The sequence below is a fragment of the Anopheles bellator genome, chromosome 2, assembly GCF_943735745.2.
Source record: "Anopheles bellator chromosome 2, idAnoBellAS_SP24_06.2, whole genome shotgun sequence".
NCBI lineage: Eukaryota > Metazoa > Arthropoda > Insecta > Diptera > Culicidae > Anopheles > Anopheles bellator.
The window spans coordinates 19,771,598-19,789,503 of NC_071286.1; the positions used below are offsets into that span (position 1 = coordinate 19,771,598).

The 17,906-nt window shown below is 48.2% G+C and overlaps 2 protein-coding genes across 4 annotated transcripts; both read right to left on the bottom strand.

Moving 5' to 3' along the window:
- Positions 1-21: 21 nt before the first annotated feature.
- LOC131207150 (ATP-binding cassette sub-family C member 10) lies at positions 22-4,691 on the bottom strand. The gene is made up of 2 exons (XM_058199760.1): positions 1,617-4,691; positions 22-1,546 (listed from the first exon to the last, which is right to left on the bottom strand). Exons 1-2 carry the CDS (start codon positions 4,689-4,691, stop codon positions 116-118), a joined length of 4,506 nt encoding a protein of 1,501 aa, XP_058055743.1. The 3' UTR covers positions 22-115.
- Positions 4,692-9,485: 4,794 nt separating this feature from the next.
- On the bottom strand, positions 9,486-17,575 carry LOC131210735 (TBC1 domain family member whacked). 3 transcript variants are annotated; one of them, XM_058204024.1, is made up of 5 exons: positions 16,773-17,575; positions 13,258-13,365; positions 12,378-12,770; positions 11,936-12,300; positions 9,487-11,848 (listed from the first exon to the last, which is right to left on the bottom strand). In XM_058204024.1, exons 3-5 carry the CDS (start codon positions 12,651-12,653, stop codon positions 11,311-11,313), a joined length of 1,179 nt encoding a protein of 392 aa, XP_058060007.1. In that variant the 5' UTR covers positions 12,654-12,770; positions 13,258-13,365; positions 16,773-17,575; the 3' UTR covers positions 9,487-11,310. The 3 variants fall into 3 exon arrangements, with proteins under 3 accessions (XP_058060008.1, XP_058060007.1, XP_058060006.1); XM_058204025.1 differs by lacking the exons at positions 13,258-13,365; positions 16,773-17,575 and adding an exon at positions 13,197-13,205 and having other exon boundaries at positions 9,486-11,848; positions 12,378-12,587; XM_058204023.1 differs by lacking the exon at positions 13,258-13,365.
- Positions 17,576-17,906: the final 331 nt, after the last annotated feature.

Genomic DNA, 17,906 nt, shown 5'->3' on the forward strand with positions numbered 1-17,906 from the left:
TATTTTTGACATGTGGCTAAAACGTACTCTGCAACAAGGATATTATTTTACAAAACATACCGGTCGGTTACTATGAAAGATGCATGGCAAAGTCCTAACGCTTCCCTGAATTCGATTAAGATAACGGTTGATTTTGCTGCTCCTGAAGTAAATTGTGGAACAGGGAGCTCGATTGTTTGGCCAGTTCTCTCGGTATGCCGTACTCGGCCACGGTGCCATCCTGCATGACTAACACCGCGTCGGTGTCGAGGATACTGTGCAGTCGGTGGGCTACAACGATTACCGTACGACCGCGGAAGGCGTTCTTGAGAACCAATTGGATGGCAGAATCGGACTCAGAGTCGAGATTGGCCGTTCCTTCATCGATAAGCACGATTTTGGACTTTTTCAGCAGCGCCCGAGTAAGACAGAGCAGCTGTTTTTGGCCAGCCGAAAGGTTAGTGCCGTTGCCTTCCAGTTTTGCGTACAGTCCGCCGAGGGATTGAACAATCGGGCTGGCCAAACAGCAGGTGATGGCTTCCCAGATTTCCAAATCGATGTGCACGGAACGAGGGTCTAGATTCTCCCTGATCGTTCCGGTGAACAGAAACGGATCCTGGGAGATGAGCGCAACTCGACTGCGCAAAACGTCCAAAGGCAGCGTGTCGATGTTCACAAAATCTATCGTGATTGTGCCCTTATGTAGTGGTGCCACGCGCAATAGTGCTGCCAGCACGGAAGTCTTTCCGGATCCGGTTCGCCCAACGATGCTCAGCCTTTCGCAGGGCTTGACGTCGATGTTGATTGATCGGATAGCACACGGTAAATGTGAGCGGTAGGACATGGTAACGTTCTCGAACACGACTACTCCCTGCGAGGGCCATCCGAACGGTGGATCGGCCGAACCATCCGCATTCACTTCCGGTTCGAGCTGACAGTACTGGTGAATGCGTTCCACTGCAACGAATTCCTGCTCGGTTTCCGCTACTGCATTCAACAGTCCCGACAGCAGGCCAGTAATGGAAAGGGCATAAGAAATGGACAGTCCTACCAGTTCGGGCGCGGTCATGTGGGCTGAAGTGATCGCTGCCAACAGTCCGGATCCGCCAACCAGAAACGCACCAAGCAGCTGCAACCGCAACCCTAGCCACTGCTGTGCGGCTGCCGCGGAAAGTTGTGCCTTAATACTTTCGCTGAGCTTGAAAAGGAAGTCTCGCTGAAAGCGTGGTTCACCACGGAAGGCCCGTATTGTGGCTAGCCCCTGAAGGGTCTCGGTGAAGTGAGCATACAGCGGCGAAAGTGCGTTGCTTGAAAGCCGTTTGATGTCGCGCGAGGCGTGGCGATATTTGGTTTGAAGCGTGAGGTAGATCGGCACAAGCGGAATGATAAGCAACGCCAGCCAGGGCATGGCGTACAGGCTGATGAACAATGCACCCATAAGCCCGAAAAACTGTGCTAACAGAATGTTCAATATGAAGGGCAGGGTGTCGTCGACGGTGTAAACATCTGACGAAAATCGATTTAGGATTCTGCCGAGAGGAACCACATCGAAGAACTGAAGTTTCGTCTGAAATAAAGTAAGTGGATCGTCGATTATTCTTCCTTGTGCAAAGCTCAACTATGTCTCAGTTACTTACGTAAATCACACTGTTCAACAAGCGATCATGTATGCACTTGGCCGCTTTCAGTCCAGCTACAGCGAACAAAAATGCTCGCAAAAGTGTGAATAAAGAGTTGCCTACCGCCAAACCAGCATATATTCCTAGATAGAAGAAGGTGCCATTACCGGATTCTTGTGCTATTTCGGTCACATATGCAAGCAGTACAACGGTATGATTTTCGGGAGTTACCGGTCGCGGCACTCCTGGATTGGACATTCCTACCCAGTACGCTAGCCACGCATCGGTAAGGTTACGGGAAATTTGCATCAGTAAAATGGCCATCAACACCCAAAACCCAAGCGATCGTCCTGCAGCCTGCCAGTAGGATCCGATAACGTGGTGATCGATTTGACCATACTCGCGCGTTTCCTCCTCGAGGGCGTTGACAGTGGAGCTATGCCGATCATTCATCGAACCGCTTGGGGAGCCTCTATTGATCACCGATGGCCCATCCAGCGTTTCATCGTCGTAATCGTCAAAATCGCTCAGCAGCGAATCCAGGTTCGTTGTATCACTCTGCTGTATCTCGCCATCTTGGACATGAAGAATTTGCGTGGCTCTTGCCAGAACCATCGGGTGCGTGGTGACCACGATTCGCGTGCTGTCCTTCAGCAGGCCAAAAATGCAATACCGTATTATGTGTTTGGCAACATGTGCATCCAGCGAAGCGAGTACATCGTCCAGTAGGTAGATCGTCTTCTGTTGGTACACGGCCCGGGCCAGCGCAACGCGAGCTTTCTGCCCTCCGGATAGGCTGCGGCCTTGCTCGCCAACACTCGTATCATCGCCGCCCAGCGCCTCCAAATCGTGCTGCAGGGCGCACGCATGGATGGCCCCTTTGTAGCGGACGTCGTCGTAGCTTTCACCCCATATAATGTTGTCCCTAATGGTGCCCTGCTGTAACCACGGGCTCTGCGCCACGTAACCGAAACCTTCGAATCGAGCATCTGCTACCGAAACAGCGCCCTTCGTGCAACGAAAGTTTCCCAGCAGGACCTGCAACAGAGACGACTTTCCGCCCCCAACTGGACCCTGCAAGCAAATCAGTTCTCCCTGCCGTACTTTGATGTTGAGATCGTGGAACGCGAAATCGACGATATCTTCCGGCACCGTGTTAAGCTCGGTGCGGCTGCGCTTGGTTTCGTGTTCAAAACTAGAGTCTGTGATGGCCACTACAACGGGCCGTTGCGAGGTTTGTGAAAATGGCACGTCATCAGACTGAGCCGTTAACGGTCTGTAGTATTCCTCCAGGTTGGTATTCGGTAGTTCAATTAGCGATTGAACGCGCTTTAGTGATACCCACGCTTCGGTGAGTCCATTCAGTACCCACGGGAAGGCATTTAGTGGGCCAATGAGCATATTAAGCAGTGCGACACTGGTGTACGTTGTTGCTGCTGTTAGTGGTTGCCCCAGCACCAATATGTAGGCCCCGAAAGTGAGTAGCGACACGAGAACCGGTGTCGTGGCCCAGAAGTACACACACAGCGCATCGAGGTACTTGCGCTTTGAAAGGAAACTCATCTCACTTCTCCGCAGCTCCTGGATCCTCTGGATGAAAACGTCTTCCCAGGCGTTCAGCTTTATTTCCTTGGCACCGCAAATGCTTTCCGAAGTGATTGTTATCCGTGTATCCTTTGCTCCCATCAGCCCTTCCGACAGAGCTGCTATTGTTTGGGCAATCTTTCGATTAATGGGAATGAGCAGCAATGCAAACAACAATCCAGCGGCGAAGGCCACACCAAGCTGCGTGTACAGTAGGTACAGCGTGGTGAACAGCTGAAAAGGAATACTCCAAAACGAGTGGAAACTAACACACGAATTCACGATGCGGTCCGTGTCAGTTGACATAAGGTTCAGTATCTCCGAGCGCACGTTTAGTACTCGCTTGGCGGTAAGCGATTTGCGATAGATGGCCGTTACAATCGACATACGCATCTTGCTACTGATCAGCGTCATCCGCCAGTTGAAGTGCACGCCAGCGAAGCAGCTGATCATCGTGGAACAGAGTAATCCCAGTGCGTAATAGTAGGCTTTGAAATCCTTCGGTTGACCCGGTTCATCCGGAACAGTGGGGGATGGGTCCGTAACGTTGGGCTGATTTTCCGAGCGCAGCAAACCACCCAGAAGAATGGGTCCGGCAAATCCGGCGAGATCGGCCACCAGGCGTAGAAGACCAATCAAATAAAATTCCCATCCAAAGCAGCGATGCAGGGACTTGAAAAGCGAAGCCGTTTCATCTAGAGCCACTTGTAGTTTACTGACAATGCGCTGTAGATTGAGAGATTCGGGTAAATCGAAAAGATCGTCGTTCGTGCGCAGTTTTCCACTGGCCCCCTTGGCAATCAACGGTCGGACCCAGTTGAAAACGAATCGCGAAAGAAAGTTGGCCTCATCTTCTATCGGTCCCAATGGGGTCTCTTCGATGTCCTCAAACAAACGTGTGTACGACTGGGAAAGCAGAGGCTCTCGTTCTCCGTTTTCCGTTCGCTGTAGTGCGCGAGGGTGAAAGGCACTCCCGGGAGCAACTAGCGTTGCGCCGTAGCAAAGGTATAGTGCAAAGTGCGCGACGTACCACAACCAATAGTCGCTGGACAGATTGGTATGCAACCATATACCGCACAGGGCCAACAGCAAAGTCCATAGTACGATCAGCGTCAGCGGGCCGCGATGGCTAACTAATCCGTGACGAACGGATGAAACCAGCAAACAGCAGTGGATCGAGCCGGCGAGTAGCTGCACGCAAGCAATCAGAATGTCAATCGGATAGATCCGCTGGTGGAGGCGAAAGATGTAGAGCACTTTTACCGCTGGCAGGATGGCAGTTCCTAGGGTGGCGAATATTCGCCACCTCAGCGCTCTAAGCTGCGTTTCGTTGCGAGTAACCCTTCGCCAGTGTGTCCCGTAATAGTAGGAAGAGTACACTGCAAACAGCACCAGAACAGGTAACTGTAGGGCAAGTTCCTGGAAGCACGGTGCTAGATCGGTGCCTGTTTGAACCCACGGTCGCAAACCTGTAGGGCAGACGTTGGTCCAGAACTGCTCCAGGTTCATTTTGCAAGTTACCCGGCTAGCACAGTTTGGTTTAATGTGTTGATATGGGTGTCTCGCTTTTTAGCTCATTCGTGTACAGTTGACTGTCGGCCTGCAGATTTCTGTGAAGAACGAAGCAGACTATTAGTAAATATAGCAAAGTACGGTCCCTGCGTATGACTCAACCAAAACATCACTGATTCATCACAGCCGGCTAAAGCGGCCTAGCAGATCCAATGTCCAGGAGTCGTTCAACTAAGGAGACGGCCAGTATGTTTCATTGTTTTTAACTACAGAACTATTACAGAACTATTTAAACACCTGTTCATCAAACGCAACGTAAAAAGTATTGATAAAAGGCAATACGGTAGTTTTTGGAACGTGATGACGATTATCACAAAACAAATCCAACTGGCACGCAAATCGAGAACTGCCAGAACCCCATTTTGACAGCATCCCAAAGACACTCAGTTTTCAAAACAAAATTCCACTCATTCAAAGTAGGCCGTATACCAATCTTGATTATTTTGAAATTTCGCTAAAGGTCGCTAAAAGAACTGATTTCATTTAAAAACATTTCGGCTGTATTTAACAGATAAAATAGACAACAATCCAAATTGATAGCTTTATTTTCAAGCGAGTAGACAGCGACAATAACTTATTCTAATCCGGCCACAACCGGCGAGCGGTATTAGCGGTACTTATTTTTCCATGCGATTAGTGGCTGCCTTGAAGGATATTCCGAATGCAGCCACGGATAAAACTAATGCTATACTGGACAAAAACAACGGTGCATAAATAGAATGCAACAATTCTTATTGTCAACAGTTTGTTTCAACAGTACAGTATCTAAGCTCTGCGCAGTACATCAAATCCTTCGGGCAGGCCACCTTAACTTTGATAAACTTCTTCGAACTTTTACGATGGCAGACGTAGTAATTGCTTTTGTTCTTCGGATCCGGCACTCGACCCTCCAAGCGGCAACGTGGGACCTTTGCCGCCGTCGGTTGGGCTCGCCTTTTTCCCGGCTTGGCAGTTGTTGTGGTCGACTTGTTCAGGTGCTTGGTGGAGATTCTTCTTTTGGTGGTAGTTGATTTTCGACGCACCTTTACAGCAGGACTGGGTGTGCTACTACCGCTTACCGAGTTGGCCACCGCTTCGATCGTTATGCTGTCGGATGAACTAGTTATTTGGGGTGGTGGCACGTTGTTGCGAGTGAGCAGTTTGTTCGATTCCTGCCTCATGAGTTCAACATATCTTTGTGCCGTTAGTATATCGTTCCTTTGCAGTAGATTACCGTTCTGGGCGGAACCTTTATTCCACAGCAGAGGGCGCAGTGTGGTTGGAATTGGTGCTAGCTTCGCTTTACACGCTGCGTACGATCCAATGTCGCACATCCGGGAGTCCTTATTAAAGGCCGTGAACGATGGGCAAGTGAATGACTGAAGGGCCCCGTTGCGCGAATTGCACACGTAGTACTTAAAACAATCGGTCGCATTCGGCTGCCGGTTGCCAACCGCGCAAGTTACCACGGAAATTCGTACATCTTCCGGGTTTGCGTTGAGCAGCGGTATAAGGCTGGCTTTATATGGATTGGAAGCGAACAGGCCGGGTTCGCCTAGTGTGAACAGTTTGTGGTTCAACGTTTCATTTTCTTCGCTCCCCGATGCCTCTTGATTGCTCTGTTCAGATTCATTTGAATTTTCCGTGGATGCCAACAATTCGCTCGTGTTGGCCAGCTCCGAATCAGAACCGGTAGATGTCGAGTCGTCCAGCTCACCATTATTCTCCTCTATTTCAGGCAACTCATTATGGTGGAAGGTGTTCCCGAAAGAACTGTAATTGTGGATCGTTGCGTGGATATCGGTTGAAGGCGGTTCGCCGTTTTTCTGACTCGATGTATTGCGGGCGGCGGTGTGATCGTACCTGGTTCCAGACACGTACGGAGACGGAACGCTCGGATAGACCGACAAGTGTTCTGCCAACGTAGCCAACGATGGGCCCAGTAATGAATTATGCGCGGGACTCGGATAATTCGATGGCCCCAACTGGTACGCATCCTTGGCCAGATACTTGTTCCCGTATGCATCGAACAGTACCGTTTCATATCCATCGTGTGCCAGCTTGTGGATAGAATGATTCCTAAGGTTATTTACAACCGCAGTGTTAGCCATACTGTAGGGATCGATAATGCTTAAACCGATCGGTTTTGCACCGAAGGTCGCAGATGTTGATTCCATTTTCATTGGCCCAATGGGCGGGTCCACGTTGCTGCTAGAAATTGGTATAAAAATAGGGTTGTAGCTGTGCTGGTCCTTACTTTTAGTGTCCGCAGTGGGAGGCTTTCGGCCGGCAATTATCTGTTGTGAAATTTGCAGAATACTCTTAATGATTTGCTCCGACATGAAGGGAGCCTTCGGGATCTGCTCGCCTTCTTCACCGTTGGCAGCATACTGTCCACCGACGGCAAGTTTTGGCACAACGGCAGGTTTATGAATCAAGGGAACGCTAACCCCTGCTCTTCGGATGGCCTCATCCAGTGGTTTTTTGTGGGCCGCAATTCGGTTAAGCTGATGCTGCTGTTTGATGATCTGCGACAGATGATCAGGATGGATTTTTCCATCCGGTGGCAAGGGAAGTTTCGCTTTCACACCCTGACGCATCCCGGACCACCCGTCGTTAACCTGATTAGACCCACGCTACGAATGAGAAGCAGTGTAGGTACACGATTAATTAGTAAGCTTTCGTTGTTAGTAATCTTTACGGCCCTTCGTGTGCAGTAGCAACATATCAAGGGCAAAATATCTCACCTTAAAGGCACCATTGTCTGATTCGTCGGCGAATAACTCTGTCATGTCATCGCCGCTCGACTCTAGCTCGTCTCCTGTTCCAAGCGGATCAATCAACGACGCAGATGACGGCGGGGATCTTCTAATGCTCGTTCGATTGTTTAATTTCTCGTCCATCAATATGTAGATACCATGCTGATCACCTCCGATGATGTTGGGTAGCTGATAGTGGTTCTGATCCTCCGGTTTAGGTCGGGCGACTTTTGGGCTTGAATTTCCGCCGGCGGTTGGACTGAACGATGGATAGCGGAAACTGTCGATGCCATACACGTTTTCTTCGCTATCTTTTCGCTGCTCTTTTCCCGGCGATACGTTGCATTCCCAGTCGTTGTCTTTAACGGAGTAGGAAGCGAGTGAGAGAGAGTGGAGAAGCGGATAGGCCAATTAATGAACGAATGTATCAATTTTTTGTTTGGCAATCCAATGCTGTAAAAGGTGCGAATACCCTTAGAAGTCAATACGTGATACGTCAATCAAATTATTAAGGAAGCATCTTCGTGTTCTTCCCATCCATTTATGACCCTCGAAAGAACGGTGAGGTCAACGTTGTTTTCGAGCTATTGTGCATAAAAAACAGCCGAGTTTACCGTTAGATAACTGTTCACAAAGCTTAAAACTGCTCAAAAAAGTTTAAATTGCAGTGTTTTAGGGTCGTTTCTAAACCTAGGGACTTTTTGAGCTTTCAACGGATATAGCAATCCTTTAACGCAAGCTGCATCTGGCATTAGTGGGCATTTGCCAGATACAGCTCAAATCCGAATAATTATAAATTAACCAAGCCGACTTAATCACTATATGCCGTTTCCAGGTACATACCGCGCGTTTCTCTGTGAACGTTAACCCTCTTGATAATAATGCGGTTGGACACGTGTAACGGAAGAAATAATTGTTTCAAAACTCACCAGGGACTACGCAAGTTCCTACACCGTGCTCGTACACCAACCCGCTCGGACACTGCGTAATTATCCAGACGTAGGTTTTCGATGGTAGCAGCGCACAACGATAGTACCAATCACAACGTGACTTATAGGGACGAGTGGCCTCGGAGCACAACGTAGCATTGTGCTCTGCCCGTACACTTCCCAGCGTTAAAGTGGAAAGTATTAACACCTTTAGTATTCGAAACATCTTGTATTTAGAATTCGGAACGAACACAACCACCGAAAAAACCACAAAAGTTCATATCACTTTGATCAAGTCTCGGAACTTAGCGCATAGATTCTAGATAAACGCTGCTCGATTGTTTGTTTCTCCCAGCCAATGTCCAGATGAGATTCGTGGCGATTGATTCGGTTCGATTCGACGAACGAAAATTGAAATGATCTTGCGCGATGCCCGATCGGAATGATACTGATGGCATCCAGCGGTAAACCGCGGCTGCCAGCATCATGCTAAGCAGAGTCCGTGGCTGTCCGTGTGAATGGGCTGTAGAAAGCACCGCGGCCATTGTAGAAATCAAAAGCATAAAAAGTCTTCGGAGAACGAAAGAGGAAGATGGATGGTGAAATGGGCGCTAAAAAAACTTACCTGCAATTTCAAACAGCGATACAGGAAGAAAGGAAAATGGGAACCGAGCAAAGGGTTGGGTTTTTATACGTAGTTCGCGCGCTTTGCTGGATTTTGTTACTTGTGTTGCGGGAACCTAATGGCCAATACCCCTTGGTTGGGGAATACAAATCGATTTAGTAACGCACCCAACCCGTCACTACTTATTCGTCAACCTCATCAATCGTCTAACTGCACCGGGGGCGTACGGATCAATGGATTAGCCGGATTGGGGCGCCCCCGTTGTGATGCTCAGGGACCGTCGTTGTTGTTCACCGAACCAACGGTTTTTTCTGCTCAATGCTTTCACCCGAAATCACCGTGTCCGTCAGTGTGGATTTTGCCAACCGATTCTTCCAAGTGAGAACCGAGAAAGTGGAGCTGAATTATTTCTTGTTGTTGTTCGTGACGTAATGAAAAACATTGCAAAAGGTCGTTATGACCTAGATTTAGCGATCATGAAACGTCTCGAATGCGAGTTTTAAACACGAATATTTGGAATGTATACGCGAGCAAGGTTGCCTGCTGTGGTCCTCTATTCCACTGCTTTCACTGAATTGTTGTAAAGGACACCGCACTCACAACCGTTTTCGAATTTCCATTTGATGTTCCGATTCAAACGAGGGCTACACAAATTGACCTTCACGATCTTCTGTCAGTTTATTTAACTCCTTCGAACAAACTGGTTACAAAAAACGAACGACTGCCGAAATTTCTGACCGCCCGCGCAGATGTGCGTTGGTTGGTGCCGTGAGTGTGTCACTCACGACGGCTTCCGTAAGGGTAATAAATAATAGTAAACAAACATGCTTGCACTATTGTGTAGCTTTACCTACCTAACGCGTTTAATTTTGTCAGTTACCACCTCGGGACGCTGATCGATTGCACATAAATCGTTAGAAGTTTGGGTGTGGTTAATAATGGTTTCCGATTGCAATTCAAATTTCGAATTCGAATCATAAATATATACGCTACTAAACGATGCAATAGACACACGTATAGATTAATTTACGCAAACTAGCAGGTAAATGGGTAAACTAAACAGTTTGTAGACGATAGCAACGATCGCTACGCTGATATGTTTGCTGGACACATTGAATTGTCCCAAGCCGAGGGCTAGGAATTGAATTGTTGAATTGGAAGAAAGGAAGAGTAAGAAAGGCACCGATTGAATTTTTATTCTCGGTCCTCCACATTTAGCTAAAACGGAACCGTTTCTCGTTTTCCGTGACACTTGCGTTTACACAAAAATTAATATTGCGTTCTACGTCCACAGACAATGCACGAAAACATAAATAACATGGAGCGTGCATTGTGCGGGAAATAATTTACCTTACACATCGTCGCTAACCAACAACACACTACATCATGTATCTTCTCTAATCTTTAGTTATTTTTTACGAAATTTTGTCATATCAAAATCGAGACTATGTAAATGTAACGTACGGTGTATAATAGATAATTGTGTTTATCTGTTCTGTTTATCTCCAGCAAATCTCACTCGCAACCGATACGGGATGTTCATGGCCCATTATTTCTCTTATACGTCTATGCAATTATGCTAAATATGGTGTAATAGAAAACGGATTTGCAGTTTCTGTTCGCTTTTATCCTTTTTTCTCTGCCCTTATGCTGCCACTTATGGAATGCAGTGTATTGCTTCCTGGTCGAGAGACTTATATAATCCTAAAGCGACTGTAAATTTAATGATACCAATTCGAATTTTGAAAGGTTTGACAAAGAACTCGTTATTCCCGTTACTTGAGAATGCTGGCAGACTGATTGTGTGTAGATCGACGTGCGATTCTGGAAAAGTGAATCTTTTCAGTTATATTTAAATTTAAAATTGTACTATCATTCGTAACAAACAAACGTTTGCAGGTCAACGTTTGTGCGAGTGCCGTCGTTGACCGACGGCCCATTTCGTCGATTACACGTAACAAATATTTTCGATAACATTTGCTGCCATTGCCATTTTGTGAGGTGCCGGCGGTATTCTGTATAGCTGCAGATAAAGTGAGTTTCATTATACGTTCCTCTCTTAACATACACCTTAATTTGTTTTGTTGTGCTTGGTGTGCACTACAAAACCTGGCGAGAGCGCTTGTTCCCCCGTTAGTTTGAGGCCAATTTGGAGAGTGATTTGTAGGTCTGGCTTTTTCTCGATTACGCGTTCGCCACATCTCGGACTAGCGCGAACTTTGCGGCCCACCTTTAGCTGCATCTGTTTGGCCGCAGCTCTGCCTCTACGCCGCATTCCTGGCCAGACTGTTGGTACCATTGGACGCTCCGTTCCCGTGCTGCTGTTGTTGTGTTTTCTGCTGTTCAAGTTTCGCCTTTCGGTGTAGCATTTCTTGCTTCTTGTGTTCACGATTGAAGTCGTCGATTGTAATGTTCAACCGGAAAATGTGGTGCATAATAAAGTCCTCCTCGAGGAACTTTTTTGGTGGCGATCGCAGCACGGCAAGCGTTTCGCATAGCCCGTTGCACTGCGAGCGAACCTTCTGCGGTCCTAGTGTCGCACCAATTATTACGAGCGCTACCTTGAAGAAGATTCGGACGCCCTCGCACAGGAAGCAATCCCACACGCGCAATAGCGTGTCCCAGGGAAGGGTGCGAGTCATCGCACAAAGGAACCAATCGGTCATGTAGAGGAGTGGATCTACGTTGTGCTTCTGTAGGTGTCGGTACGCGGCAGGTGACGTTTTCTTCAACAATCGATTCAACATGCCCGCGTCTCGCTGTAGCATTTCGAGTCCGGGTGTGAAGTAGTTTTCAAGATACCTGTCAGGAAGAGGAGAACATACATCGTTTTTAAATGCGACTCTTAGAAATGGCCAACATGGTGGGGCATCCATCCGCGAAACATACTTATCGCAGATGGCGACAAAGCACCAGAACGCTTGCTCAGCCGGGAGTTGCATCAGCAGAAAGGCCGCGATCGGTGCTTGCGCCTGACAGTAGCCAACGTTCGGATTGTACACCGAGTACGCTTTCAGCACGTTGAAGAGCTCCTTCTGGCCCGGTTTATCGTCATCGATGAACATTTCGTGGTGTGGAAACTGCCGGTGCTGATCCTTGCGTATTTCATCGATAATGTGTGGGTTGCCGGGTTGGGCGACAAGCTGCCGGTAGTGATTCGGGAACTTCACCATCAGATGGTTGGCTCCGGTCAGCAGAAACCACGCTTTCTGGCGCAAAGCTTCCGGAATACCTTTTCGGCAACGTTCGCGCACCTGAAGCACACAAAGAGTAACGGGAGTAAGTACCAGGGCAAGCGTAGGAGCATGTCGCTGCTGTGTGCCATTTTTACCTTCTTGTAGTTGTTGTTCATATACTCCGACCAGTGCGTGGTCATGTGGATCCACTTCTTTTCGCGCGCGATCGTTTGCTCGCGCGTTAGCGTTTCTTTTTTGGGCTTCTCCGAAAACTGATTGCCACCGTAGAATCCGTGCCGATCGGGGCACGTCGAGAAGGCACTGGTGGTCGAACAGACGGACACGGTGTCCGCGTTTTTGCTTGACTGTCGGTTCAGCAGCGAAACGGACGTCGCCGAAGCGCTGCTGTTCGACGTGGGAGACATCGCCATGAGGAGGGGATCGCAGGCAGCGTCGCCAGATTTATGTTGTCGTTTTCGTCGATTCCGTCTTACGGTGACTATGTCGCGGGGTTGTTGCTAGGTTACAAAGTTACCCTCGCCTTCTCTCTAGGGGTAACACAAAGGATAAGAAAAAATAGAAACTGAAGCACATCATTCGATACTTTAATTCACTTCAATAGTGCGCGGGGCGCGTGCAGTTTAAAATAACTTCGAAACAAAAACAGAGGAAATCGAAAGTGCGCCACAATTTATGCAAACGAATTTTTGATGAATTAATTGTCCATTTCACCATCACATTTCCAGTGCGACGGTTTTCGTAGCATCGTCAAACCAACCACCGCCACAAACAATATTACAACGACTATCCGCCGTTTGAATTCTCACGATTGTTATGCATTAATTCTGTGCGTTGGCCAAAGTGAAAGTGTGCAACAAAAGCTTTCAACAAGTGGCCAAACTACGCCCGCAGGCCGGCTGGTCACAGCAGCAGTTATAGGTGTGCTTAGCGGGAGTTAGTTGATTAGGAAAAACGGTTGCCATGGGGATGGCGATGGAATAATTTCGCGACTCGTTTTTTGATCAAAAATCTTACCAACTTTTATGCTACGTTGTTTGTCTCTCACTTTGATTCTCTCCACCAACAAGCTGGACACAGCGACGTTCCAATCGGCGATTCACGGCTGCTACGCCACGCGAGTGGCTGTGAAACGGTATATTTTCAGTTCCTTCTTCTCCCGTTTTGGGGTAGGTTGTGAACGGTTCTAGTCGAAGGGAATGACTGGCTAGAAGCGGAACAACGGCAAATGGTTCTAGGACCGCGAGACCCTACCGGATTCAGTCGATTTTAATTTCGGTGTTCGGTTCGATGTGGTACAGATTTCGATCGGTTTGCCATGGTCTCGGTGCGTTCGCAAAACTAAACACTTGGACCAGAAACGTGAGACGCTACCGCTGCAGACGCGAAGGAACTGGTATTTCTAAATATAAATACCAATCCCTCACCCTCTCGGAAGGCAGCATGGGGAACAGCCCCAGTCTCTCGAGGGGGCCATGGGGTAATCGGTGGTGTTCCATACGGGACACACCATACCGTTGTTTCAGACCGGGAAAGCAATGACACAGTCCTTCACTAGTTTCAATTTTAGATCCTCCACCGAACTGCGAGAGTACCGTTTCCATCATCATACTCAGCGGGGTGGTGCACGTAACTGAAGTATTTTATAATCGACACACATCCGGCAGGAGGTTCGTTCCTCTTCCGGGAGGTGGAGTTTTCTCATTTTGCGTTCCGTTGTGCACTCTCTCCACAGTAACGACGCAACCTTTCCCTTTTTCTTAGAACAAAGTGTCATAAGGGCTCGTTCTATTTCAATCATTAATTCTAGCACTGCGAGACTGTGTAAAGTATTTCTGTGCTTTAAACTAGTTCAACATTAAACGAAACCGGGATGATCGTTCGGGAAACTCACAGACAAATGTGAAAAAGACGAGTGATGACCACAAGAAAGCAAAATTCGGTACGAATCGTTGAGCCCGAACTCAACTGGGTAGGAACGTGGGCTAAGCCGAGTTCGATTAGGAGATTTTAATCAATCCCACCAAAAAATCATACAGTACCGTTAACAGCGTTAGGGAAGGAAACGCAACGTCTTCGGAGTAGAACCGGACACCACTCCGCGCACCGTCTTAAAGCGGCATCCCCTTGGTGGTTCATTTGTTTCAATTGAAACCCATCATCAGCGCCGTCCACCAGCTAGATGCTGGAAAGTGGACCACCGCTGAAGCGTCCGCGTCGTAAAGATTGATCTTGTGTAAGTGAAGCGAATCGCTGGAACATGATCGAGCGAAACGGAAATGGGCGAATAGCCGCGCATGGAGACGTTATGGGCAACGGTTGAACTCGGAGGCGGCCTATCGGGGGTGGCCATTCGCAATTCGTAATATGTGCGGCGAAGTGTCTGAAATCCAATTAGCGCTACATTATCTGTAACACATCCTTCTATGTAGCTGTGATGTAATACTAGCTTATTCGAACCGATTCGATTATCGATCATTTGTAATTTTAAATGCATTTTTGTTAATATTATCAAACAAGCAACAGCTTAAATTCACCTGCTTGCCCAAAGCACTACGAGATACGTTTCCAAAAACGGTTTCACCTGTTGCGAGCAACCGTCAGCTTGCACACGTGCGGACAATAAGGCCGAAAATGAAGAGTTGACCGCACACGCAAGACCCCGCGAGCCGCACGAAGCAAACCCTTCTAGGGAGTTGACGGAAGGCCACGACCACGTTGGCAGGGAGAAGAAATTAGCATAACCGATGCGCTGCGTCGGAGGGGAGCAACAAGTGTAGAAAAACGCACACACTGCGCACTGCTCTCGGTCGCATTTAGCACGCGGAATTGGCCACGTTCGTCGCGATCGCCAACCAGGCCGGAACACTACGCGTGGAGTGTTGGTAAATTAATTAACCAAGTAAAGCGCAGCTTAGCTAGTGGTCTCCCTTAGCTTCGCTCGTTCCACAGCCAGCCAACGCCAATAACATTCTAATTACTGGAGGTACAGATACCGGCGACGGCAATCGGACGCCCGAAGGTTGTTCCAATTGACGAGTGCGATCTGCTGGTTTTTTGGATTTCGAAATAACCATTCTTTCTTGCCGGTGACGAAAGCAGACTCTGCTTGTCGACCTACTAAACAACAAACAACGGCAACTGATTGCAGCGACGTGAGCGAGACACTATCGGCAAATTTATATTTTACAGTTCCCCCTTTCTAATTTATATGCCCATTGACAAGATGCATAACACGTAAAATTAACCGACGCCACCTATCCGCCACATAACTAGCGCGCTAATTACAGGACTTTGACTTCTATTAAGAATCGGAGCAATAATGCAGACCTACACCATGTGGTGCGCAAGCGGCACTCCGTTATCAGCTGCAGAAATCTAGGCACGCTATATTATCTTTTTGGCTGCCATCTCACTATCACTACCGGCCCTGTAGGTTAAAGAGCCTCAGTGATTCATGATGCGGGGAATTCGGTTACATTCAGTGCACTCAAGTGCCTGCATTTTGAGCATGATCGTGACGAACAGGATGGCACCCAAGAACGGGTGACTGCATTAACGGGTGTATTGCTAATCTTACTCATAGCCATTGTTGTAACAAGAAACGAAAGAATGCGAAATTATCTACTAAATTGTCACGTTTTTCTGCGGAGTGTCACGCTTTTTACTCAACTAGACGATACACAATCATTGACTAATTTTTGCGCTCTGTGATAGGAAAGCGAACGTGCTCATTGCGTCCCCTTTGATTGGCCTCTTCCCGCCATGGGTCTGGTCGTGGCGACGAAGCCAAGTGCGGGTCACACCTCTTCAACAGCATTCAAAGCATTGTTTTGGCTGCTTATGCAAATTGACTGATCAAGTATGGTCTGTGGCCGCCCAAAAGAGTTCGCCCAGGCTCGTAGTGTGTCCGCCTACTTTGGTCAGTGCGTAACGAGCACAGTTGAGCTCACAAGTCGCCCGTGTGAACGTGTACGAGTGTGTGTGTGTGTCTCAACTGAACGGAACACGGCCGAGCGGGCGGAGGGTTGGGATGTTTACACAGTGGCCGCGAAGTTGCATATAGCCCAGTTCGTGGCACTACCAACAGCGATTGTTTGCCGTAGGCACAATCGTCGTCACACGGCCGCGCTTGGAGCGCACAAAGTGTGCCTTGCCGTGCATCTAATAAATCGCCCATTTTTATCGCGCTCCGTCCACATTCGCGGTTCGTGTCGTCATGGTGAGGAATGCAGAGCTCTGGCAATGTCTGCTACGTTGTGGATTCGGGGTGCTCGCATACGACTCCGTTTACAGCATTCCAGGAGCTGTCTGTTTGCAAGAACTTTCACGACGGTTTCCGTGGTTTTCTATAACAAAAACTGAACCGCGATTGGTTCAAGGTTGACCGAACCAAGCCAAAACATTGGGCGAAACAATGAAAACATTCACCTCAATTTCTAGCGCATGCTAAGGTTCAACTACTAATTGAATTATTACTACCCATAATAACAAAATAAATTAAATTGCTGTACTGTAAACCATCAACTTACATTATCACGGACAAACAGTGCGCCCCGTTTTATCAGCTCATCTCGTGTTTTTCCCTCCTCGATCCGTGAGTTGGTGTCCTTATCAGCTCGAAACGCCGTGGATAAAACGCGAGGCTCTGTGTATCTTTTGTCGTGGCCACGGTCGTGGTGTGTTCGCTGTGCCGCGTAGCGGTGTGGGTATTCCCTTCCGTACTACTTTCAGCACAACAGCACTTTGTTGCCAACAAGAAAGTAGCGAAAAGCCCCAGTTGTTGATGGCTTTAGATACAAATCACAATGCGATCCGACAGAATTTCGAGGAGCTGTGTACGTGATCACCTCCGGATGTGAATGCGTTTTCTTTTCGCACGCGTTTATTGAGGAAGAATGCTCACATCACCACCGTGGCCGTTTTGCGACACCACGGTACTGCGTCGAACGCCTTTCAACACACAACGCAATCGTGGGGCAATAATTTTTTATCACTTTCAGCCACGCACATCCGCCACGCCATTCACTTAGTAATGCTTTTGTCGTAATCGGAAGCAATCACAAGTACGCCCACAAAGATGGTCGCATTCGTTCAATCTCTTAGCAGATGCCTTTGCATACCAAAAGATACGGGAACGGGGGCTATTTTCCGGGGAGCACTAATGTCGTCATCTTCGACGTTATATTTACAAATACGCGTATCGATTTTCCACTTCTGCCCACCGCCGCGATGCCACCAAAAGGCAACACAACACAGCAATCACTTCACTGCCCTGGCACAACCGAAACCTCCGCTAAACCCGATTTTCCCCGTTCGCGCTGAGACGACGACGTTTCCTTGCTAACTCGATACGACGAAATGTCAATTCGAGTGTAGTAAAACCGAGACGCTGAATCGTGGGTGAAAAACGAGGAGCTCACTTCCTTCGAACTGACAGCACTCACCGGATGACAGCCCGAACAAAAAAGTCACTCACATTTTCCATACTGAGATGAAATATCTGAGCGTCGATTCGTTTCTCACCAAAGGCCAGAAAGAAAGCGCAACACCGAACAACTTTTTTGTCTCTGTCACGCTCATGTAGCATCCAGTCCGGCACTCCAACGTCAAACTGTTCGAACCTTTTAGTTTCATACAAAACGTACGACGCACGACGAAAGCAA

What these genes read in the sequence shown, in the direction of transcription:
- LOC131207150 (XM_058199760.1), bottom strand. Translation starts at nt 4,691, where the DNA reads ATGAACCTGGAGCAGTTCTGGACCAACGTCTGCCCTACAGGTTTGCGA. An exon ending in TGTTGAACAGTGTGATTTAC is followed by an intron (nt 1,547 to 1,616) that starts GTAAGTAACTGA and finishes ACTTTATTTCAG; the next exon opens with ACGAAACTTCAGTTCTTCGA.
- LOC131210735 (XM_058204023.1), bottom strand. Translation starts at nt 12,653, where the DNA reads ATGGCGATGTCTCCCACGTCGAACAGCAGCGCTTCGGCGACGTCCGTT. An exon ending in TGAACAACAACTACAAGAAG is followed by an intron (nt 12,301 to 12,377) that starts GTAAAAATGGCA and finishes TGTGTGCTTCAG; the next exon opens with GTGCGCGAACGTTGCCGAAA. An exon ending in TTTGTCGCCATCTGCGATAA is followed by an intron (nt 11,849 to 11,935) that starts GTATGTTTCGCG and finishes TCTTCCTGACAG; the next exon opens with GTATCTTGAAAACTACTTCA.